At 42.2% G+C, this 25,213-nt stretch overlaps 1 protein-coding gene across 2 annotated transcripts in view; it reads right to left on the reverse strand.

Annotated features, from left to right (window-relative positions):
- Positions 1-1,939: 1,939 nt before the first annotated feature.
- NEK9 (NIMA related kinase 9) overlaps positions 1,940-25,213 on the reverse strand; it is a 28,968-nt gene continuing 5,694 nt past the window's right edge. Inside the window, exons 4-22 of one of the 2 annotated variants that reach the window (XM_048484937.1) lie at positions 23,518-23,588; positions 22,774-22,879; positions 18,864-18,995; positions 18,331-18,441; positions 17,883-17,947; positions 16,296-16,346; positions 15,346-15,538; positions 14,491-14,635; positions 13,400-13,600; positions 12,695-12,741; positions 12,131-12,286; positions 11,571-11,679; positions 10,977-11,138; positions 10,465-10,635; positions 10,258-10,320; positions 8,189-8,382; positions 6,424-6,588; positions 5,227-5,433; positions 1,940-4,185 (exon numbers count right to left, since the gene is read on the reverse strand). In XM_048484937.1, coding sequence (XP_048340894.1) covers positions 4,063-4,185; positions 5,227-5,433; positions 6,424-6,588; positions 8,189-8,382; positions 10,258-10,320; positions 10,465-10,635; positions 10,977-11,138; positions 11,571-11,679; positions 12,131-12,286; positions 12,695-12,741; positions 13,400-13,600; positions 14,491-14,635; positions 15,346-15,538; positions 16,296-16,346; positions 17,883-17,947; positions 18,331-18,441; positions 18,864-18,995; positions 22,774-22,879; positions 23,518-23,588 — 2,472 coding nt within the window. In that variant the 3' untranslated portion in view covers positions 1,940-4,062. Of the gene's footprint in view, positions 4,186-5,226; positions 5,437-6,423; positions 6,589-8,188; positions 8,383-10,257; positions 10,321-10,464; positions 10,636-10,976; positions 11,139-11,570; positions 11,680-12,130; positions 12,287-12,694; positions 12,742-13,399; positions 13,601-14,490; positions 14,636-15,345; positions 15,539-16,295; positions 16,347-17,882; positions 17,948-18,330; positions 18,442-18,863; positions 18,996-22,773; positions 22,880-23,517; positions 23,589-25,213 lie in introns of both variants that reach the window. The other variant, XM_048484936.1, reaches the window with a different exon arrangement.

Here is a 25,213-nt window from a genome sequence, read left to right on the forward strand (position 1 = left end):
CTTTCAAGCTTCCAGATGTGTCCATCTTGGTTCAGAATTGATACTTTAACTTGTGGCCCTCCAGATGTTATGGGCTTCAGTTCTCATCATCCCCTGCCAGCAGGGCTAATTGCTCATGATGGCAGGGGATGATGGGAACTGTACTCCATAACATCTGGAGGGCCTCAAGTTTGACACCTGTGCTTTAAGGTTATGGTCAGGTGGCTAAGGCAGAACAAGCTGAAGCTGAATCCTGACAAGACAGAGGTAATGCTGGTTAGGAAGGCTGATATTCTAGAAGCACTGAATCCACTTGTCCTAGATCAGGGGTAGGGAACAACAAGTCCAATTGGCCATGCTGGTAGGGGCTGATGGGAATTGTAGTTCCTGAACATCTGGAGGGCCGCAGGTTCCCTACCCCTGTCCTAGATGGATGCAAGTTGAACAGGTGAGAAGGAAAATGGCTGTATTACATCTGGGGTATTTTTATGACAGCCAGTGTGGTGTAGTGGTTGAAGTGTTGTACCCAGTTTCAAATCCCCACTCATACCAATGCCACCCCCAAACTCTTAATCTGCTCTGAAAAAGAAGAGGTTGCGGGTGCTAGTGGACCTTCCCTTGTTGTTTGAAAAGCAGGTTGGTATGGTGGCCAGGAATGTCTTCTGTCAGATGCATCTGATTTGCCAGCTTTCTCATTAAATAAATTCAGCTGATCTGGCTATGCTGCGCCATGATTCTATAATCATGTGGTTGGATTACTATGTAGGGCTGCCACTGAAGACAATCAGGAACCACAGCTAGTTCAGCATATGGCAGCCTGACTGCTCTCCGGGGCTAGCTGCAAGAAACACGTGCCCAGTTTGAAACATCTTTATTGGCTGCCAGTCTGTTTCTGAGTTCATTTTAAGACATTGGTTGTGACGTTTAAAGCCCTTCACAATCTGGCCCACATGTTTGAAGACCTGTGTGCTAACTATGGTCATCAGGCAGCTACATATTGGCTGTGCCACCACTTAGCCTGGCCCATCTGGCATCAACCAGGGCCCAGGATTTTTCAGTCATGGCTTCAGCTCTGTGGAAATGGGTTCCCTGAAAAGGTGAGAAGGACCCCCTAACAAGAAATCTTCAGGAGCTGCTGCAATGCTTAACCATTTCCTAGGGCTCTTGAGGGGGTTTGAATAGCAGCAGGTGTCTTTTAAGTGCATGGCTGCTCCTGTGGCCCTCCCCACCAGTGGGTCATGGCATTGAACACTACTCCTGCACTCTTGCTGCCAACATAATGGGGGCAATTGCGGGGGGTGGGGAGGTGTCCAGGAGACGAACAAACACTAGTTGGCTCCCTCCCAGCCATCACCTATGTTGCGCCAGTGGCTGGGGCTTCAGACTTACACCACCTATTTTATGGTGTAAGTCCATTAAGCCCCATGGGGGCTTTCTAGCAGCAGGAAGGCTTTTTTTGTGTTTATAGCCTCCCCGTGCTTCCAGGAAGCCTCCTTGGGAGTGGCAGGCTGGTGCAGCCACAGCACCACAGCCAGGTGCCCTTCCCATTGGATGGGGCTGTGAGACATAAAAACCCATCAATAGCAAGTTAAATAAAGCGGTGATATCTCACAAGTATGGGTTACACCTGTCATGTTAATGCAGTGAATACTAATGATATACAATGCTGATAAAATAGTGTCGTTATTAAAATAGATTGGGGGGTTTAAGTGTGTTAGGGAATCAACATTCCAGTAATGGCTAAGATGTATTACAGTAAAGAGACACACACTTACTGGAGAACACAGGACGTTTCTTACATGTTAGCATTTCTAACAGTGGGAGTTGTAGAACCATAGAAGGTGAGCAAATTCATTCCACCACAGCAAAATAGGATATCCAGTGTTAACATAGCCAGCAGGGAGCTGCAGGCAGGCAAGCATTATCTCACTTTTATTAAAAAGAGTCTGGACAGGTAGGCTAATAAGTGTGAACGTTTATTTAAAACAAAACTTCAAACCATTCCACCATTGAACATCTCAAAGATAGATAATGACAAACTAGTTTTCAGCTAGTGTCAGTGCAGATATAAGACATATTCTACCATAACAAATCAACAACAATGCTAGAAAAAGATCAACATCTGAGTGGTTAGCACTGCTGGATGGGGAAGGGATGTGGATCTGAAACCGCTTCAAGGCACCCTGGCCCACTTGTCCTTCACTCAAGTCCAGAACAAGGTCTGTTGTAAAATGCTTCTTTGGTTGCATAACATAGTCGGTGGATAAGTCATGGTCTGTAACAGGCACATACTGGATGCGTGAATCTTTTAAGGCACATATTGCTGTGCATCACAGTCACTCTCAATACAGTAAATCTACTACTGTAGTAGTTCCAAGAGGAACCCTGTTCACTTTGTTTTCCAAACATGGAGGACTGAGAAAAAAAGACAGGAGAGCTGTCTCCATCAGGTCAGCGAACCTTTGCTGGACATGGCCCCAACTTACTTCTTTCCTCTCAAAGTCTCTACTGTATAACATTCATACAAAGCAATTCCAATACTTATAGAAGACAGGAGATCCCATGTATAAAGAACACTCAAATGGCACAATCATTCGCTGAACAATTTGGAATTCATTATATTCAAGTTCTTTGAGCTGCTCCTTCCTATAGCAAGGAAGGCAAGCCTACTTGATCTTGGGTCTGAACACAGGAAAAAACTGCCTGATTCTTTTCTATATATTAGAAGCTGAACCAGGTAAAGCTTTTAAAAATCTGCTATTCCTAAAAGGATGCTCTGGCAGCCATCTCCAGCCAGAAAATATTTTATCAGCCTTCTAGAATATAAGAGTACCTAGGGATCTTAGAGTGGTTGTGGGAGACTAAGATAACATAAATTGACCAGATCAAAAGTAAGGAACATCAAAAAAAAACAGAGTGACTGCTGCAGGTTAGGTTAGACTGTGAGGAACTCTGGGAACTCTATGCTAGAGTTCAATTATTTGGCAAACTAATTAGCAAAAGTATCAATTTTATTATTTAATGGGAAATGAACTATCCTGCCATCAAAGTTACTTCATACGCAGCTTATTACTGACAGTATACAAAAACCTTTAAAGTTATATGTGGCCAAGCAGTGCCAGGAATATGGTCAGATACATTCTGCTAAAGCCCGCACAGCTGCTTTCTGGCCTTAAAGCTGTGGACAGGAAGCAAAATTTGGGGTGGGGATAGAGTGAAAGGCTTTCAACAGCACTTCTAAGAAACTAGGCACAAACAAGTTTTGGGACTCAAATCAAGCTGAACAGATGGAACAAATAACCGTCTAAATTCAAATTCTACACATTCCTCCTCTGGCTTGAAAACAGCTGTTGCAAACTCTACAAATAGAGACCCCCCTTCTTAGATAACAGGAAGTTTCAGCCAGTTTTTGTGTTTGTTTCAGCTTAGCAGGAAGGGTTAAGAATGGGTGCCTGCAATCTTCTCCCAAACACCCCTTTAAGTTAAAGCTTTAAATACTTTTGGTACAGACTGGAAGTAACAGGGCTAAAAATGCATGTGAAGTGAAAAATATACGTGCTACCATTTCTGTTTTGTGAGCTCTCATCTACATTCAGAACAAGCTCTTGTCCTGGCTTCCCATGGAGGCAGGGGTCCTGCCCCTTAACCTTTCAGGACATTTTCAGTCTGACTGCAATGCTGGGTCATACATAAGTTTCCCCCTTTTGCTTGCCCAAAGATGAAGTGACTGACATTAGAGACTCAATACTGCCCTTGGGAAGTTGTGAAAGAATGAAGTGCTAATGGCAGTTAGTCATTCCTGTGGCTACCTAACCTCAAAGGCAGGCTGATATAACAAGAGCTGGCTGCAACTGTGATACTGGAGTGTGTCCCAGCTAGAGCTTGGAGCTCTGTCACTCCAAATTTCTTCCTAGGATCTTAGCTTAAGAGGGTGTGCCCCCCCGCCCACCCCACACACATATATAGGGAAGCTGTTGTGGAGAATCTAATCTCCTATTCACAAAGGACCTGTAGTCAGGAAAGCTGCTCTTTCATTTAGTTAGTGTGCTGTGAAATTGGATGGATACCAGTGGCCTCAAAAGACTAGAGACTGAAGCGGCATGAATCAGTTCCCAGGAGACACCAGGAGTCAGAATCCAGGTCAGGCTTTGGATCCACTTCCATCTCTTCCTTGGATGTTTGTGTGGCTTTGGTGTGAACCTCCAACTGTCCAGATAAACAAGAAAATCATTCTGTACATAGTAAAGTTGCAGATGATACATTAGAACCCAAATTCCATCAACTGGATATCCATGTTCTATTATGGTACACCAAAACACATAGACAGAAAATATTGAAATGCACAGGCTAACACTCATTTGCCTAGATGTCAAGGAAGTATTATGGGACCCTTTCTGCTTCTCAGGGACTTATTTATCTAGAATTTGCTTGTGTGGACAGTCTGCCTCTGCACCAATGAATTAACTGGGCATTAAAAAAATCCCTATTAAAAATAATGGGATAATTCCCCAGCTAAACTCTATATAACAAAAGGAAGCTGGAAAAAAAAGCAACTGTTATTTTATTATCCTAACTTTTCCCTGACTGTCCATCTACAATGTTCTACATGATTTAAAATCTTGATTAGGACTGCCAATAAATAAAAGAAAAACAAACATGGAACAACGTAAAGGAAGACCTGCCGACATCAGCACCTTCGACCACAACTGATGGAGAAATTGCCATCTTCCAATCAAACCACTATTGCCTTACCTCAGTTAACTCTTTCAAGCAAGAGAAATTTAAAGAGCCCAAGTTAGTCTGAAAAAACTAATTTTTATAGCGCCTTTTGGCGATCGAATATCATTAAATCTTAACTCAATGACTGCTACATCCAGAGGTGGGATCCAACCAGTTCTAACCACTTCTCTAGAAGTGGTTACTAATTTTTTCTGAGTGCTGAGAAGGGGTTACTAAAGCAACCTCCCCGCCCAATAGGGACTGGAGGTGTGTGTGTGCAGTGACGCCACTGTTTGAATCCCACCACCATCAGAACCTGTTATTAAATTTTTTGGATCCCACCACTGGCTACATCCTAGGTTCTGAAGTCCATCCAAAAGCATAGAATCATAGAGTTGGAAGAGACCCCAAGGGCCATCAAGTCCAATGCAGGAACACAGAATCAAAGCACTAAATCGAAATATGAATCCAAATCAATTTCAGTGGCCTGCAAGAACACTTGTCAACTGACATGTAATGCGCCCTTACCGGTTGTGTTCCTTCCGCCCTGGAGAGGCTCTGAAGCTGAGCACTGAGATGAGAGGTTTCCTGCTGCAGCTTCTGCTGGTCTGCCAAGCATTTTAATACCAAACCACTCAGTCGCTCCAGTTCAGCCTGCAACAAGCTGCACTTGCATGCTGTTGGTACCACCGATGTCTTTTCTCCACTGCAGGCCTCTGTTGTATCAAAGAGGTGCTGCTACACAGGAAAGAGGATTGAGGGATATTTTTGTGAGTACCACAAATGCACAAAAACCTTCAAGACGAGTGACTGCCCAAATCATAAAAAGCCATGGATAACAAGACGACACAGATCAAAATACTAAATATCAAAATCAGAATTCTTGAAAAACTGGCGCAATAAAACATTAGCTCACAAATAAACTGTTGTCAGGTCTCTAGCCACAAATCTGGATCACTCCCTCCGTTGAGAATAACATCCAGGTTTCACTTGAAGCTGTTTTCTCAACTCTTGTTTAGATCTCTGGATATTTATTTATTTTATCTAAAACAGTTATTAACCACCTTTCTACATGTGGGGACTCAAGGCAGCTTACAATGCAATGCAAATAAAACAATATATATTTTTAAAAATGTACAAGACCACAATTTAAAATGTCAATTAAGGCTGCCAATAAATACCAACTAAATTAGTCAAATGCAGTCCTAAATAAAACTGTCCTCAACAGAAACAATTATAGAACAAGCTCCTCCAGGAGGGGCACCTGGCCTTCTTACATTCGATCTTCAGATCGAATGTGAGGAGACCAGGTGGACCTCCCTGAGGTAGTTTGTTCCATAATTGTGGGGCTGCACCAAAAAGGCCTGCTCTCACGGGCCCATCAGATGAGCTTCTTTGAGCAAACTGCCAGGAGGGCCTCTCCCTAGGATTTAGGAGCATGAGAACAAACAAAAATTTCCTTTGGGTAAAGCAGAACAGACCATGATGTCCTTAAGCAACCCCATTAGTCTGGTCTTTGCTCAATCAACTGCTCTTTCACATGTGCCGCCTGTGTTCAGCTTGGTCTCAATTCTCTCACCTGTGAATTTTGTCAATTTAGTAGTCTAGATCATCCTTTCCTTCTAGACAAACACTCTCTTTTAAGCCAATCACTGTGAACATGATTTCTGCCCTAGCCCCAAATCACTATGAGAGGTTCCGAAAGATGACAAAGATTTATGTTACCCAAGATTCTGCTGTAGACTTGTCAGTGTCAACAGGAGGAGGAGATGCCAAGTGGAGGCCCTTCAGCTCTTTGTAGGGAAGGGTCTCCTTCTTAGATCCTGAAGAGGCTAGACTTGCAAGAGATGGAGTGTCAGGCATGGGGATGAACTCTGCATTCTCCAGCTCCTAGTCACAGAGAAAGTGCAAGAATTGTGTATTAGCATTTATATACACTACCTACTCCCTGAAGAATGAGAATCAGGGATACAGGAAGATTTCTGGCTAGAAGGTGGAAAACATTTCCATTAATGGTGAGAGGGCTGCAGTCACCATCTATGTATAAACATAGTGAAAGTCAGCATATCTACCAGTGGATAGTGAGCACAGCAAAGTAAAGTAGCCTCACTCCAGCTTTAGTTTGTGAGTCCTCTTTCTATACCCGCTAACTGCAAGAGGTAATTATTGTACAGATTGGGACCACTGACCACAATGCTATTAAATTCAGAATTCATGTCAATGGAAGATCACCCATAATTGCCAAAAGAGGAACAGCTGATTTCTAAAAAGGGAACTCTGCAAAACTGAGGGAACTAGTCAGAAGGAAGCTGACAGGGAAATACAAGAGAATTACATCCTTAGAGTGCTGTCTCTTCATCCCAACATCAGGTAAACAACCTTAAACCCTGGAGTATCCTAGATGGGGCACCTTTAACCTACCACAGAAAGCTATTTAGTCAGAGATTTTCTCTAATGTTGGAAAAATCAACGATGAACATAAAACTAGCTGTTAAAGTAGGTGCAGGAGGATCTTCTTCTTTGGACTCCCTCTTGATCCTGTGTTGAAATTTTAGACATATCATCCCTATAAGTAAAATCTGCTTTGTTTTGATATGAACAGGTTGGCCAAAGAACTACAGCGGAACCTCGGTTTTCATTGCCCTCGGTTTTCATCGGTTTCGGTTTTCATCGATTTTTTCAGTGAAAAATTTGTCTTGGTTTTCATCAATCTGCAGTAAGGTGCAGGGGTTTGTGGAGAAAAATCACCCAGACAAAGCTGTTGTAGGCCATGTCTGCAACTTGTTTAATGACAATGTCTTGCCCCATTTCAGACAAATCTTAAAGATGCATCAGAAACAGACCTTTTTGGACAGCTTTCTGGTGCGACATTGGTCCACTGGCTCTGAAGCTGGTCCAAGTGTTATTGTTTGTTACTGTTTTCAGCATTAAACACTTTGTTTATTCACCAAAAATGTGTTTTTGGTATGTTTTTTGGAGTGCCAAGAACAGATTAATTGGATTGATTCCTATGGAAAAGTTTGCCTCGGTTTTCATCGGTTTCGGTTTTCATCGATTCTTTTCAGACGGATTAACAACGAAAACCGAGGTTCCACTGTACATCTGTAGAGCAATTCCAATTATACTGTTTGTGTAAAATGTGACTAATTCGCAGCCAATTTATGGAAACCCAGTAGGGTTTTCAAGGCAAGAGATGTTCAGAGGTGGTTCGTCATTGTCTTCCTCTGGTGACTTCCCATCACAGTGCTAACTTCTGAGATCTGACGAGATGAAACTAACCAGGGTCATTTAGGTCAGGGCACCAACTATACTATCTATATATATATAAAGAGACAGATTTACTGTGATCATTTAAGATCAGCCAATAAGACATTCATGTCTAGAGATGAGCCTTTCAGCCTCAACTTCTGAGTCTTTGGTGGGAAAAGATTGCTTTTCCTTCATCTTCTCAACCCAGAGACTGCAGAAAAATCAATTTAGAAATTATTACCTTGCGTAACCAGCTAGGGCAAGAGCTGCTGGCAGAAGCACTGCTATCTCCAATGTCTTCTGTTGCACTGATCCGATCCCCCATTTTGCGGTCTGCTTCCATGGTTCCTCGGAAACCTCTACTGGGATCAGGAGTCTCAGACTCTCGCTCACTTTCCTCATCTTCTCCTCCTTCAGCTGTAGAACTCTGAGCCACTAGCAGAAAACAGTGGAATATTAGTAACAATTTCCCTTACTTGTTCAGCAGAATTTCCTAGCCTGGGAATGCAGATCGCTGTCTATTTTCAAGATACCCAAGATATAAAAATGGAAGGTAATCTCACTTATCTGTGAGCTGAAGTGTCACCTCACCACAGCAGTATAAAAACTAAAACTTTGGAAGATTTAATGTACATTCTTGACACTCCTGGGGTTAACCTAAATCCACCTTCAAAAGTCATGGCAGGATGAAAATAAAATCTTCCCAAGGAACACTCAGAGTACCTTAATATGGAGGTTGGCCATTTGTATGTTAAATGAATGTAGCTAACAGAACAAAAGCGGTATCTCCTATGGCTTTAAGAGTAGAACAAATTTTACTTAAATGAGAATTGACAATCCTGTAATTAGAGATTTGGGATGCAACATGTAAGAGAATTAGTCCTCCAATTTCTCCATTAATGTCACCTATAGAAGCATAATATGATAACAGTGATGAAAAATAAAAAATTCATTACTTTTGAAGATGTGATAGACTCTCAAGGAGAAATCAAATCTTGATTAAAAAAATAAAAGAGGAGAGGAGAAAAATACAGTGGCTTTTAGATTTAAGATAAAGAAGAGAAATTACTAACAAGATTGATAGAATTTGAAAACAAAAAAGAATTTCAAGATAAATGAAAAATGCACCTCTCATATTGTTCTCAAAAACAAGATTAATAATGAAAAATGAGAATATGATTGTAGCGATGCATATAAACTATTAATAATTGCTCAAGTTTTGCTATACTAGAAATTGTTTCCAAAAAAGAGTTAAGAGGGAAACTGATTATAAGTAAGAAAATGTGATAATACAATACATATTTTGTAAGAAATATTTTAGAAATCATAGTAATATCAATGTTTCTTTTTAGTAATACATTATGCTCATTAGAATTTACTTGTTTTTTTAAAAAAACTGTAAAAACATGTTGGCTTATGATTTTACAGAATTGTATGTGTATAACCCTACTGCCTCTTAGTGCCTAGAATTATATTTGTTTTTTTCTGTATTGTTCTTATTGTTTTCCTTTTTTTCTTTCTTGGAATACTGAAAAATAAAAAATATATCAAAAAAATTCTGAAGCCTATAAGTAGAAGGATCTCATGGCTTTAAATGAGAAAAGCTTCTTCAGTTTAAAAAGAGAAAAGAATTCAACTGGGAAAATGCCAGGCACAACTGGCAAATGAAAGAATGTGCTGTTGAGTTGCAATTGATTCGTGGTGACCCCTTCAAGATGAGTGGAGGTGTTTTGTTATTGCCCTCCTCCACGTAGCAACCCCAGTCATTCTGTTGGTCTCCCATTCAAGTACTGACTGCGGTTTCCCCTCCTTAGCTCCCAAGGCCAGGTGAGCTCAGGCCAACTGGGCTAATCGGGCTGCTAAGAGGCAGCTTAAGTGAAATTAAGTGGCTTCATGAGAAGGCCCACTGAACACAAAAGGATGCAACAAATGTTGAGAAGAATCTTAAAATAACCACATTGAAGAACAAGAATCGTACTTATCGCTTATTATGTTTTCACTCTTTAGTGGCTGAATGATGTTCATTAAACTATATGCCATTCCTTTTTGCAATAAAGGACTGCAGATACAAGAAAAGTTAATTTTTTTCTTTTTATGATTGGAGATATGGTGCTCTACATGTACCCACATAAAACCTAACTTGGCATGCATTCCAATATACAAGGGGAAGAAATGAGGTGACTCCTTCCTGGATTTGAACAGACAAGATGTCCAACATCCAAAAGAAGCTGCAGTAGAAGGAGGTCAAGAAAAGCCTGGAATTCTTAAATTGAGGAAGAACCTTTAAAGAGACAAAAAGTGGTTACTCACCCGTCCCAATGGACAAGCCACTGCTACTTGAACGAAGGATGGTTTTGGAATTTATCACTTTTTCTGTAGAGAAAAAGGGATTTTTTTAAAGTAATGGATTTCCAAAAAAATCTCTGAAAGAATATAGGCACTCTTCCAAGTAACTTCTAGTTAAAGAAGACACATATCTGGAGAAATGCCCCTGATTCCTTGGCTTTTTGTACTTACCGACAATTATAATAGTGTGCCAGCCACGGCAAGACAGATCGGGAACATAATGCAGGGAGCCAAAAATGGGCCGAGGCCACGACGTACAAATATCAGAACTATGAGCTCTTTCTGTTGGTGTCATCGCTAAGCGACCATTGCCACCATTCCCCCAGGCAAAAATATGATTATCTGAAGAAGAAAAGACCTTTATCAATCTCAAATCAAACAGTCCATTACAGTCTTTCACATTCCTTTTGTTTGAATTACTAGATTTTGAAACTCTAATCAACAAGCTCATATCCACTGTACATGCACTTTTGACTATACAAACTGTCAGTAGAAGGAAGTTCCCACTGCCAAAGAAAGTTTCCTGGAATTACCTCCCATTTTGTACTACCAGTCGCCAAGAGGGCAAGAAACCATCTTTAGGACCCTATAAATTCAGGCCCACAGAGGTACTCTTTGGGGATAGGGCGGGATATAAATCCTAAATAAACAAACAAAATTAGCCCGCTAGTGGTCATACTCACCATCAGTAGCAGCTATAGTGAACTCATCCCCACAGGAAACCCTGATAACCTGCTTTCCCCCAAGGGGGCCTCCAAGCAGATTAATACCCAAACGTTTCTTATAATCTCCAACACCCAGCTGCCCACACTTGTTGGAACCAAAAGTAAGCAGGCGGCCCCGTTCTGAAAACAAAAACAAGCACAGAACCATTGTAGATGCCAAGACAGAAAGTTGATAAACTGTACCGGAGAATCTGCTGGGCTGCAGGAACATCAGTGCATGTCATCGTAAGGTGGTGAAAAAACTGTCAGCTATGCCTCAACATTATTACTACATCACTAGTAGCTTAAGCAAATATTTTAAAATGTCAATCTTTTCAATAACTGTTCCATGACACATAGGCCTGTGCCTGAAAAGTTCTGAAGCTCCATTACTATTGACTACCTAGAAAGTGTTGCTGCAGGCATCATTCCTCATCTCACTAGAGAACACTGTGCTATATCAAAATTGCATTGATTTCAGCAGCTCTGCCCTGGGGGCAATTAGCATACTCTTCTTAACCAGAAGTGGGACTTTATGCAGGGCTCAATGCAGAGTCCTGGAACAGATCTTACCATCTATAGCAGCTGTGTGTGTTTTTCCTGGGGCAATGGTGCGAATTTTGTAGAAAGAGAGCTTCTTGGCCAAGGTGAAAGTGGTGGTGTAGGGTATTTCTTGGTAAGCCTAAAGGATGACAGAAGTCAATATGACAAATCTAATGCCAGAACCCAATTCACGCATACATTTTTAGTCAAGATACATTTATACAGTAAGCCACGCAAATACATAAGCAGATACCATAAAGTTCACTCCTTTAAACTCCTGCTTGGATCAATTTGTAGTTTTATTTTATTTTTTATTTATATCCCACCCGCCCCAACAGGGCTCAGGGCGGCAACAACACAGAATCCAAGTACAATAATAAATAGCCAAAATTTCTTACACACACAAACATGCAGTAATACTACACAACTGAAGTAAATGTACTGCTGGACTTAGGAAATCCTAATTGTCCATTTATTATATCCTATACTTCCGCTAAAGGTACAATACTTGAATAAAGCTGTCCCAGTTACCGCCCCCCTCAAGAGAACATCTCTCCCATTTGAAGTGGTATTCCAGAAATGCTACTCACATCATGATTAATGAGGCCTGAAGTGCACTGGTTCAGGCCCAGCTTATTGAATTCATTCAGACCACAAGCTAAGACCTTGCCTGCCTGTGTAAGCAGAAAAGTTCCATCATTGCCACACTGGACTGAAACAATATTGGAGGTCTTCTGAATTTCCACCTATAAAGAGCAACATTAAACACCATGAGAGGCACAAAAAACATCAGAGCACCAACTGAATACCAGGTTCTGTACAGTAGTAAAGCAGAAATTTAATCTTTAAGCCAGAATACAATAACTGCTATAGTGACAAAGATTCATGCACTTCAGAAGATACACCTACAGTGCCCTGTAATGAACTGATCTTAGAATGACGTTCTCCCATCGATTTATCACTTGTAACTATCTGAATCCAACCACGTTTGCAACAATAACTGTTCCAGAATTACAAATAAAATTGTACAGAACAATGTGAAAAATGCTAGCAGCAATTTTGCTGTCTCATCAAAGGAAAAAATGCCCTGGAACAGAAGTTCAGTAAACCTGTCTATACCCTGCAAGTCATGACAAGGGATCAACCAGGGTTACCTTCTGTGGGAGGGAATGATCCTCTTCTGAATCCAGCCCTAGGCGTCCTGTATTTGGAAAGATGCAATTAGAAACAGCCCTTATTTCTCATGCTAAAATTACAGGAGTATGGAAAAATTACCGTGTATATTTAAATTCCAAGCATACTGCCCAAGTCTGAGGAAATGGAACTGAAGCATTTCTTAAAGTCAGAGACAGAGCATCCCACATCAGATGGAAAATGGTTCTAATGTTTATTTTTTCCAGAACAAATTCCTTTTGAATCTTCTTCAACTTCAGCTCCATGGAAAAATAATCCTGTCACCAGCAATTAGTATCTTTCAATTGTTTTATTATGCAACTACAGTATACTGTGGTCACCCATCTTGAAACTTAAGAACTTGGCCTATGTCTTTTGAAGTCTCCTTATTTGCTGGTTGCAGTGGGTATTCCGGACTGTGTGGCCAAGGTCTGGTGGATTTTGTTCCCAACTGGACACTGTGCATAACAGACTTCCCTTTGTGATGCACCTCTGAAGATGACAGTCACAGATGCAGGCGAAACGTTAGGAACAAAATCCACCAGACCACGGCCACACAACCCAGAAAACCCACAACAACCAGTTGAATCCGGCCACAAAAGCCTTTGACAATACATTCTCCTTATTTACTTTGTTCCACCCCCCTCTCCCAGCATTAAAGGCTGAAGAAAGAAGAAATCACGTACCATATTCTCCACAGCCCCATGTGTAGACCTCTTGGTTTCTGGTCAGCACAGCCACATGGTTATCTCCACAAGATACCTGTTCCACAGAATTGCTGAGAAAGAAGTTCAGCTGCTCAGGTTCCAGAACCTCAGAGCCAAAAGCTTTGCCAACACCTATACAGCCATAATAGTCTGAGCCAAAGGCAAATACCTGACCTTCATCTGCAAAAAAAAGGAGAGGACAATTGAATGAAGAAGGAGGAGGAGGAGGAGGAGGAGGAGGAGGAGGAAAAGGAGGAGGAGTTTGGATTTAAATTCTCCTTTTCTCTCCTGTAGAAGACTCAATGGGGCTTACAATCTCCTTGCCCTTCCCCCCACACAAACACCCTGTGAGGTGGGTGGGGCTGAGAGAACTCCGAAAAGCTGTGACTAGCCCAAGGTCAATCAGCTGGCATGTGTGGGAGTGCACAGGCTAATCTGAATTTCCCAGATAAGCCTCCACAGCTCAAGCAGCTGAGTGGGGAGTCAAACCCGGTTCCTCCAGATTAGAATGCACCTGCTCTTAACCACTACGCCACTGCTGCTCCAGGTTACCTCAGTTTACTTACTAGATGTGCTAAACTGAAAGCCATCAAACTACCATAGGTCAGCTACATGCTGAAACGAGTGGATTTCATATCTAAGCAGATTCCATATCTGTAGTGGGATGAGAGCATGACTCAATTGTAGAGCCTCTGCTTGGCATACAGAAAGTCCAAAGTTCAATGCCCAGCATCTCCAGTTAAACAGACCAGGTAGCAGGTGAGGCGAAAGCCTACCACCTGGAACTCTGGACAGATAATGCTATTCTGAGCAGGCAGTACTGACCTTGATGGACCAAGGGTCAGATTCTGAGGAAAGAAACGGCACATATTTAGTATGGCACATCTTTATCCTGCCTTTTCTCCAAAGAGCTCCAAGCCGCTTTATAACTCAGTGTGCACTGCCTCATTTTGCCACTGTCATTATGTTTCATGCCCTCCCATTAGCAAAAGTTATTTTCTGTTTCACAGTTAATACAAAATTTCAAGTCTACCACTATCTGTACACTTTGCTGTATATTCATCTCTCACCTGTGATGCACACAGTAAAGTCATCACCACAAGACACTTGGCGAATGGCCTTGCCCTGCAGTTTTTCCACATGCTTCGGTTGCCTGTAAGAGGCCCTGTCGCCATGCCCCAGTTGGCCGTGCAACTTGGTGCCCCCTTGCATGTTCTGCAAAATACAGAAGGATGCTGAAGGATGTGTACCTGGAATTCCCCGTCAGAACCAGATTACAGAATGACACAGGCTTTTAATGAGACCCAGAGAAGGCCACAAATGCTTGCAAGGCACTTCCATGCACACACTTGCAGGTGAATATGGCCAGCAAGTCATAGTTTACTTATGGCAATCCCGTCAGGTTTCCAAGGCCAGAGATGTTCAGAGTTGGTTTGCCATGGCCTGCCTCTATTAACCACTACACCACGCTAGCACTATAGTTATTCATTACAACTTTTCTTAAGTTTCACAATAAGTTAACTAATCCATTTTCTGTAATGACTATAAGCATCAACCTTGCTGGTGACTACAGCATAGTTTTTGTTTGGTCTAATAAACTTAATGATTTGACAATATATGTTCAGTTGTTTAAGAAATCTTTTCTGACTGATCAAATGGCCAGCCCCACTCAAGACTGTGCCAAAATACTCGAATATCAACAGTGGTGTCAAAAGGAAATAAAAACACACATTCACAAGCTAAATCCTTCCCTAAGGCTGAATATATTAGATACGATGCAAGACATGTTCTTATGCTTGCGTCCACCCTCTTCATGCACCCAAATGCTTCCCTCTCCTCATTTTATTGGATTAATAAACTTGGGGGTAGGGATTCAAACACGGTGGTTCACTCCATCCCAAACTTCCCAAGTTCATTTTACTTACCACCCATGTATAGAGCTCCTTCTCCACTGTCACCACCGCAAAGTGAGTGTTTCCTGCACAGACCTGTCGTGCACTGCTGCCACCTTTGATGGCATCTAGCTTTTGAGGGGTGGACTTTCCACCCCCCCATACATACACTTCACTACTGCGTGAAGTCACCACTGCAATGGGAGCCTCATTCATGGTGCTTGATCTATAAAATATAAGGGGGTAAGGAACAGTCAAGACTGCTCAGCATAAATCTCTTTCCAAGTCCCAGAACAGAAGACAGGTTGGAAGAGAAATAAGGATCCAGATTCTAGAAATCCTGATGACTTTTCCTGTTGGGGGAAAAACCCCATTCAAAGACTACAGAAACAACATAAGGCGTTCAAGTACAAGATGAGCAAATACTACAGTATCACCAATGTATGCAAATAAAATCTGGATGATACATACAGGGTTTTTGAGTTTGAGAAACTTTTCATGCATAAGAAATAGAATACATAGTCAGGCAACCTTGTTCCGAATATAACCTTATTCTTAACAGCTTTCTCTCTCCTCTTCCCCTCCCCCCCATTATTAAGAGTTATCTTCCAGTAACTGACTGTCATCATAGAGGGGGTGAAAATCCCACACCACAGTAGCATTTGTACCCGAGACAAGAAAAAATTAAAGGGTGAGTGTGGATTAAAGCATAATTTATTGTAAGACCATTCGCTGTTGAATTAACAGACAAATGCAGTTTGGTGGGAAGTCAATTCAGGCTTATAGCGAATGGACATCCATTTATAAGACATTCTTCATTCCTATGAAATGATGACTATCATCTGGTGTAGTATCATATATCCAAAATGTCATTAAACCTAACACTGTTTCACTGTTACTTCCGCCCAAGCAAGGAGTGAAGTCTTGGGACTGATTTTCTTCAACACACAAGCACCCCCCGCCCCGCCCCACCCCTCCATTACCTTGGTCGCTTGTTCGGGCCATTAAGCAGCGCAACTTTCTCTTCCATCTCTCTGCCAGAAGAAATAATAAGCATTAAAAATAACAGCACCCATGTATTAGTACAGTACTTCTCAAGGAAGATCAGAATGTTCTTTGCCAACACTGCAAACCAGGCAGAGGAATCACTCCCACCAAACTGGTGCACCACCATAAATGTGAATATATAGTCAAACCCTACTGCCAGTTCTCCCCCACTCCATCCCACTATTGCCTGCAGTGAACCCTGAAATCCTGCTCCTGTTGGGGAGGGGTCAGTGAAAACAGAATGGGGACCTGCAATGAGAACGGAGAGGCACAAATCTTGTGCAAGTGCAAAACAGCATTTATTTAGGCTTCTTACTTTGGCCATGTTGTGTTTTCACACTTAAAAGAAATGGGTGGATAGATATATGAGCAAAAAAATTAACATGCACCATGTGGTGGATATATTGCTGCTCCCCTTAATGTGCAGAAGTCATCCAAGATGCTCCTTTCAGTAGGCTAATAGTGGAAACACACATTAGGTGGAAACAACCGATTCCAAAGGAACTCCAGCAATGTGTGTGCAGCAGATATGCATGGCCAGGCAGAAGAGGGACTTTTCCCTTGCAACCCCACCCCAATCTATTTTTCACCCTCAGCAAATGGGAAGTCAAGCAGAGAAAACAGGAGAAGGGGCAAGTGAGAAAATACAAATGCTCTATCCCCACCACTCTGTATACTGACAGCAAAAATCAGGTAGAGAATTCTGTGTTTTTTGCCCAACGCATAGCTCCAGCACAGTTGTCCTTTAGACAATCAGGTACTCCAACATTTGGTGGATTTCCATTTCCATCATATCATCATCATTATCGTCATCCAATAAATAATTTGGTACTGTGAGTCTACAACAGACATATAGCCTCCAAGACAGAATTCCAGTATTACAGCAGTGGGGGAGGGCTTTTTTAAATCACTTCATTATTTGCATGCATTAGCTCAGAGGTGTCCAACTCTGGCGCTTCAGATGTTCATGGACTACAGTTCACATCAGCCCCTGCTGGCATGGCCAATTGGCCATGTAGTCCATTAACATCTGAAGCGCCAGAGTTGGACACCCCTGCATTAGCTCCTTAAAAAGGTGTTCGCCACAAATCCTCACACATGATCTATTCCTAGAAATAGTTTGCATTACTTGATTGCTTTGACTACTCTGAAGCGCTTCATGTACTGTCCCTTGTTGTAATACTTATAACAGCCCTGTAAAGTAGGTCAGTATTATTCTCTTATGAAAGTTTATTGTACTTCTGTAATGTCAAATGGAGGTTGAAATTCAGTGTTTACATTTTTAAAATTCCCAGCACCATTACAAAGGCTCCCCCTTTCTTATAAGACTTGTCTTTTTCCAGAAATAGTCACTGGGAAGTCTTTTATGACAACTCTCCTTTTGTTTTGTTTTTTAAATAAGATATCAGACTCCAACATAAAAGAGTTCTCTGGGTCTGCACTCGGGAGAAATATGGGGCATAAATGAAGTAAATGAATAAAAAAATAAAAACAGTATTCATGTTCAAAACAAATATGTTTACCTCCTGCGTTTGCTGAGAAGGGGACTACCAAGCACCTCATCAGCAGTAGGCCTCTTCTCAGGATCCTGAAAGAGGTGAGGGACAGGTCACTCCCTAAGGAAAGGGATCATTTTTTAACACAAGTCTTAGGGCAGCTAACCACAGTCTTGTGATCTCTTTCAGTTTCCCCAAAAGCCAAAGAGGTACTACGCAGAAAGTGAAAAGTTAAACCAGAATATTTAAATTGTAGATTCATCTCCCCAAAGTCAAAGGCGCTGCTGTAGCTACTTCCATGTCAGAGTTCCTGGACAGCCAAGGATACTAAATCTAGGTAATCAGAGCTCAGAGGCACAGAATGCCAAGGAATTTACATCTCAGATCTTGCAGCCCATACAAGGCCTGTCCCCACTTCACCTACAGGTGAGCATGATGGACACCAAAGCTGACAGAGAGCAGTTATCTCACCCACCTGATCAAGGCAGGAATGCACCATCTGAATGAGATCCAGAGAATAAACACTGGAATCAACCTCCATGGTCCGGTTGCCTTGCACAATCTTCACACACAGGTTCAATGGATTCTTTAAAAGGAAATAATGAAACAAGCTGAATATCTGCCTGAAAGGCATGCTATTGCCCACCACTCTAAGTAGGCAAGCAAGATATTGGCAAGGGACTTCAGGATCAGACTAAAAGACACCAGCACCCTTAAGGAAGAGACAGTGGCACAGCACCCAGGGGGCCGGGTGGGGTGCGAAGCACCGGGTGCATGCCTTGCAGGGGCATGGCTATGACGTGGCGGGGGTTTTCAGGGGGCGCAGGACAAACGCGCACCCCAGGCGCAGTTCCCCCTCAATTTGCCTTTGGGAAGAGAGGCCCATCTATATCTCTCACTTCATAAATTCTCAACAGTGGATTAGTCTCTCCCAACCGACACACACAAACAGCATGAGACAAAACTTAAGAAGGAAGAAAGCTATGTAGCACCACAGTTGTGACTTACGGTAGCATCAAAAGTTCTCTTCAGTGTGAGGAGCTCAAAAGCGACACAGCCAACTGCCCAGATGTCAGATTTGAAGTTGTATTTTACTCCCTGACACAGCTCAGGAGACATGTAGTATGGGGTTCCTACCAACTACACAAAAAACAAAAATGTTAAGAGACATTCTACCCAGCTCTTCATCAGATGTAATTAAGGTAGATATATTCTATCCAGCTCTTCATCAGACGTAGTTTAGGTTACAGGAGTTATTTTACTTCTGCAAATGGCAAGTTTTCTATTTGACATGTAACCCTCACTCAACCCCAAAACACAATGCTTAGATTTTAAGATTCTGATGTTATAACAACTGGGTTTTACCAACAGCTGGAAAATGGCCAGAAAATTCCCTTTCAGTTATCAAATTTGCTCAACCAACGGGAGATTTATTGTGAATAATATTAAAATGAAAACAAATGGTTGAATGCATGAAAATAAAAACATGGAAACATAATGATGGATATGGAATGAGTGAAACTAAACAAACAAAAAACACAGAAAACTAGTGACACATTGAGGACAGTTTGTGCAAGAGATACAGAGATTATTATTATTATTTTTTTATTTAGATTTTGTAGATTGCCTCAACCCCCGAAGGGCTCTAGGCGGTTTACAACACGTAATATCTAACAACAATTAAAACATAATTACAACCCTTAAAATCAATAGCAGCATACAAAAATTCTAAAACAGAAGCAGCTTAATCCCATATGGGTGGCGCCCGGGCCCAAGGCCAGGAGGGGCAGCAATGCCAAGAGATGAAACCAATATGAGGCATTGCTAAAGATGACAACATACAGCAGGGGCCTCACCAAGGGGCAGCCAATCCGCAGCCAGCCTCTCCAAAAGCCTGGCGGAGCAGCTCAGTTTTACAGGCCCTGTGGAACTCACCAAGGTCCCACAGGGCCCGAACAGCTGGTGGGAGAGCATTCCACCAGGCAGGGGCCAGGGCTGTAAAGACCCTGGCCCGGTTAGAGGCCAGTTGCATCATTGAAGGACCAGGGACTTCCAGCGGCTTCGCTGATAAGGAGCATAGCGGCCTATTTGGGACATATGTGGTAAGATGCAAGATATATCGGGATTTGCAAGTGGAAATGTGAATATGAAGGAAAATATTATGAAACATTAGAAGGCCAGACCCCATCTAACCTTTTGCATGCATCAGGTATTACTAGGCTGGGCTTTGATCAGTTTCAGTTATTTCATTCAAGGCAGGCCCTGGAAAGTGCATTCTGTTTCACAGAGATGATGAAATGGGATAGACCCTGCTATAAACTAGATCAGGGGTCAGGAACCTTTTACACTCAAGGAGCCATTTGGACCCATTTTCCCTGGAAAAGAAAACTCATGGAGCCGCAGATACTTTTTTACATTTAAAATGAAGATAGCACTGTGTATTTTGGTTTTTTACCTTTACGCTTTGTATAAAACAATTATAGTGTGTTGCTTATGAAATCCATTAAGTGCTACAGAGAAAATAATATTTTATACGATCTGAAGAGAAACCAGAGTTTAAATAATATTTTATTTATGTGATCAAGGTGTCTTCCCTGTCAGGTAAGTATAATTATTTATGTAAAGAACACATTTTGAACTCTTAAAAAAAATAACCAAAAAAACACGTGGAGTTGAAGGTCTCTTTCAAATGAATTAAAAAGCTGAACTTAAATTATCCACTTAAATTATCAAAAAGGAGCCAGTATTTTAAAAAAAAAATGTTTTCTGCACTAAAAATTGATGGTATGAGTATCAACTGAGGCAGTTTGGCTTTAGAAGGAAACTATGTTATACTAACTAGGATCAGAAATTTCATGTAGATTGAAGGTAAAGACTGCGAGAGGATGGGGCTGGGAAGAAGAAGGATCTCAGCAGAGTATAATTCCATGAAGTAATTCACTGCAAGGAAACTGATTTCCGTAGTTTGAAGACCCATTGTGATTTCAGGAAATCTCCAGGCCCCACCTGGAGGTTGGTAGGCTAAATTGCTGCTATATTATATGGCAATAGGCCACTTTGTTGCAGAGGTGCAAAGAAAAATGTCAGCCAAAATGCCTACCCTTCAGCATTGTAAATATTAAAGAATGCCACATCCAAACTCCATGGAATTCTGCCTGTGTAGAACTGCCCCCCACAGCCTGCCGACATGGGCTTCTGAAGCAGGCTATTAATGCATCAGACATAGCACTTTCCTTGTTTAGAAGTGTACATTAGACCATTGGTGCGTCAAAGGAGCTGACTGCATCTATTATAGCGGTACTGAAACACAAACACATTCAGCAACATTTGCAAATGTGGGCGGGGAGAAAGGAAAGCAGGCTATATCAAGTTCTACATCCATTACCTACAGTGGATGCCACAGGTGGAGTTTCATAGGAGTCTCAGGGTTTGAATTTTGGCTCTTGCTGTATTTTAATTGCAGGCATCCTGGGCTGCTCCCACATTCCATTCAAACAAACACACACAACCCCCCCCAGGAGTCTCAGGGGTGTGTGAAAGGAGGCTACCTTGCCTTGCAGTTCAGCTCGGCATGGCAGCTTAAGCACACGCCCACGCTGCCCTCAGATCTCCCAGGAAGTATCTTTGCAGCCCTCCGGGAGCTGAACAGGCAACAGGGAAGGGAAGCTCCCTGCAGGCACCCTGGGGTCAGCGTCCATCCCATTCACAATAACGCTATCACACACACACAACCCCTTGCTACGAAGGTCTCAGGGAGCATGCACAGGGGCTTCCCTACCTTTGCAGTTCAACTCCGGCCGGCAGCAAAGACACGCCCACGCCGCCCTCCGATCTCCCGGGCGTGTTTTTGCAGCCGCCGGGAGCTGAACAGCAAGGCAAGGGAAGCCCCTTGCAGGCACCCTGGGCGGCTTCCATTCACACACACACACAACCCCTTTACGAGTCTCAGGGTGCGTGCAAGGGGCTTCCCTTGTCTTGCAGTTCAGCTCCGGTCGGCAGCAAAGACACGCCCACGTCGCCCTCCGATCTCCCTGGGTGTGTCTTTCCAGCCGCCGGGAGCTGAACAGCAAGGCAAGGGAAGCTCCTTGCATGCACCCTGGGCGGCTCTGGGCGGAACTGCCTCTGCGGGCAGCGGCGGCATTGCGGCTGCCCGAGCGGGACAGCACGACCGGTCCCAACGTCCCACCACTTCGCTTCAGCGGGTGGGAAGCCATGTGGAGCCGCAGAAGAAGTGTTAAAGAGCCGCTTGCGGCTCCAGAGCCGCAGGTTCCCGACCCCTGAACTAGATGGTACAAACGTCAAGACTCCATGTGCATAATTGCTCTTCTAGATACATTATTTGAGGGCTGCTTCACAGATTTTGTTTCAGTTTTCTTTACTGTAAAACAATACTCTTCTGTGCCAGTCTAAGGAAACATGTTCCTAGATCTACCAGACCACCGCCACACAGCCCAGAAAACCCACAACCACCCACAGTTCCAGCCGTGAAAGCCTTTGACAGTGCAACTAAATGATGGTTTATGGAGGCAAGGCTGAAAGACTGAAGAAATCACAAGCCATAAAAACTTAATTATATTACTAAAAGGAAGAAAATAACTCCTATAATATTGCTACATTAGATTATTTTGGAACAAAATATTGTTTGAAAAATAATTTCAGTCTAACCAATCAGTTATAACTATAGAGAAAATATACAGATACAAAGAAAAAAATTGCTCAGCAGAACATGAAGATATAGTTTGCAACCTTATACTCAGCAACAGAATAGTTTCTAACTGTTGATAAGAGAATCCAAAAGGGAAATAGGAAAGGAATTAAAAACAAAAAGTGTTTATGACTCCTAAATCGCAGCAACACATATAATATCTCAAATGGGAAAACGAAAATATTCTCTCAAACCCAGAGAGCAGATACTTACTGTCTCAGCCATGGAATACTCAGAGTTCAACTTTTTCGCCAAACCATAATCGCCCAGTTTTATGAGATTTGCTTTAGTGAGGAAGATATTCAATGTCTTTATGTCTCTACAGAATAAAAAAGAATGAAACGTTTCAGATGATTCCTTAGTTCGCCATGCTTCATATGGAGGAGTGTGGAATCAAACCCAATTCTCCACACTACAGTCCACCATTCTCAACCACGACATCATGCTGGCTCTCACAAGATCAGTCTTTTGTTAGGGTTCAGTCTCCCTCAGCATCATACAGTCTTGTTATACAGAATTTCATACGAAATCAACTCGGGAATGCTCTTACATATTTCAGACAGAGAAACAGCTATCAGAGAATGTTATTTCCTTCTTGGTATGCTGTGATTTCATCTGCTTCTATATTTTTGATAAATACTTTATACCGAAAAGTAAGACCTCATTTACATCTACATTCTGCCAATAAATCAAATTTGGCTGACTGGGCTGTGCTAGCATTATCTGTTATATACACATGCAGTGAATAAGAAAGTCAACCAATTGAATTGAACACTTGGCTAAATTGAAGAAAATAAAAGCACTTCAAACAGCACCAAAGCAAAATTCCTATTTTTTTCTTGCTTTTATCGAAAGTAAAGAAGCATTGCATTGTCAGGGGAAAAAAGAGCGTTTCAAGCAGGTTTTATTGTCAGAAACTAGGTCACAATTAGCCCTATCTTTGTTAAACACATCTACCTGTGCAGTATTCCTTCTCTGTGGATGCAGCTTACGGCAGATACAATCTGAAATAGGTACCACACCACCATCTGCAAAGAAAGAATATTTACATATGAGCCAAACAAAATATGCAACTTTCCTAGGAAAAGTAACAGAATGCAGGGCCATTTGTTCCTTAGGAATATCTCAATCGTATTAGGCTAGCAGCACCAAAATTTCAGGGATGTTTCTGGAGTCTATCCTGATGCTATCACCCAGGTTTGGTGAGGTTTGGTTCAGGGAGTCCAAAGTTATGGACTCCCAAAGGGGGTGCCCCATCCCCATTGTTTCCAATGGGAGTTAATAGGAAATGGGGGCTACACCTTTGAGGGTCCATAACTTTGGACCTCCTGAACAAAACTTCACCAAACTTGGGAGGTATCATCAGGAGAGTCTCTTACTGATACCACCAAGGTTTTGTGAAGTTTGGTCCAGGGAGTCCAACGCTACGGACTCCCAAAAGGGGTGCCTGATCATTAGGAGAGTCTCCTGAAGATACCCTGAAAGTTTGGTGCTGTTAGCTTAACAATTGCACCCCTGACAGCAGGCACCCCCAAGTTTCCCCAGATTTTCTTTTTAAATCTCCCCCTCCCTTTGGCATGGATTTAAAGGCAGAATCTGAGGTCCCCAGTTTAAACATTGAAAGTGATGCTGTTTCAGGGGGGGGGAAGAATCCACCCCAAAATAGCATCACTTTCAATGTTATTCAAACTGGGGACTCCAGATTCTCCCTTTAAGGTGGATTTAAAAGGAGAATCTGGGCTTCCTTGTTTAAACACCATTGAAAATGATACTGTTTGGGGGTGGATTCCAGCATCACTTGTTTAAATGAGGGAGCCCAGATTCTCCTTTTAAATCCACCTTAAAGGGAGAATCTGGGGTCCCCAGTTTAAATAACATTGAAAGTCATGCTGTTTCCCTCAATTGGGGGGACTGGATACAACACCATAACATGTTTTCATAGCAGTAATAAAACATTTTGAAAGCATTTTGAAAATGTTTTCAAAAAAATATTTCTGCTGTGCAACATGGCCCATTGCTGTGTTCAGATTTGTGAGTCAGGGCATGTTCTATAATGTGATGGTGACTTTGAAACGACCTGGTGGAAAAAATCATTGCTTGGTCACGGTGGGAGAGGGTGGCCGCCCATGGGGGGGCATCAGGTTTTGCTCAGTTTGCCTAGGTACGCCACTGATAGAGGCAGTGAGGAAGTGCCATCCCCAGTTAAGGTACAACCTTTCCCTCCTTTGGATTGGGCTGCTAGTCTGGGTCCTGCATATGTTTAGTAATACATTTCTATACTTGCTTCTGAAGAAGCTTTGTTTCACATTCTATCATGTATTGCAGTTAGATCTGAGAGAGTACTATCAAGAAATTGAGTTCTAATACAGATTCCTATTCTTTCACATTCCTTGTTTCAGGCTAAGAAATAATTCCACAGTGTTGTGTGTTAGCAAAAATACCAAAGCTCTGACCTTTTGCCAGCTGATAAGAACCCCAGGTGTCAGAAATTAAAATATGGTCCCATGATTCATTCTCTGAGACATCAAAGTCATAAAATCTGGCGCCATGTTCCAGGCAATTAAGCTGATTAAACTATTGCGATGTCATTGTGAGAAGGGAGTGTTGATGTCTGTAGAGTATATCTTGCCTTATCTCATCTTGACCCTTAAGA

The sequence above is a fragment of the Sphaerodactylus townsendi genome, linkage group LG02 (assembly GCF_021028975.2).
Source record: "Sphaerodactylus townsendi isolate TG3544 linkage group LG02, MPM_Stown_v2.3, whole genome shotgun sequence".
NCBI lineage: Eukaryota > Metazoa > Chordata > Lepidosauria > Squamata > Sphaerodactylidae > Sphaerodactylus > Sphaerodactylus townsendi.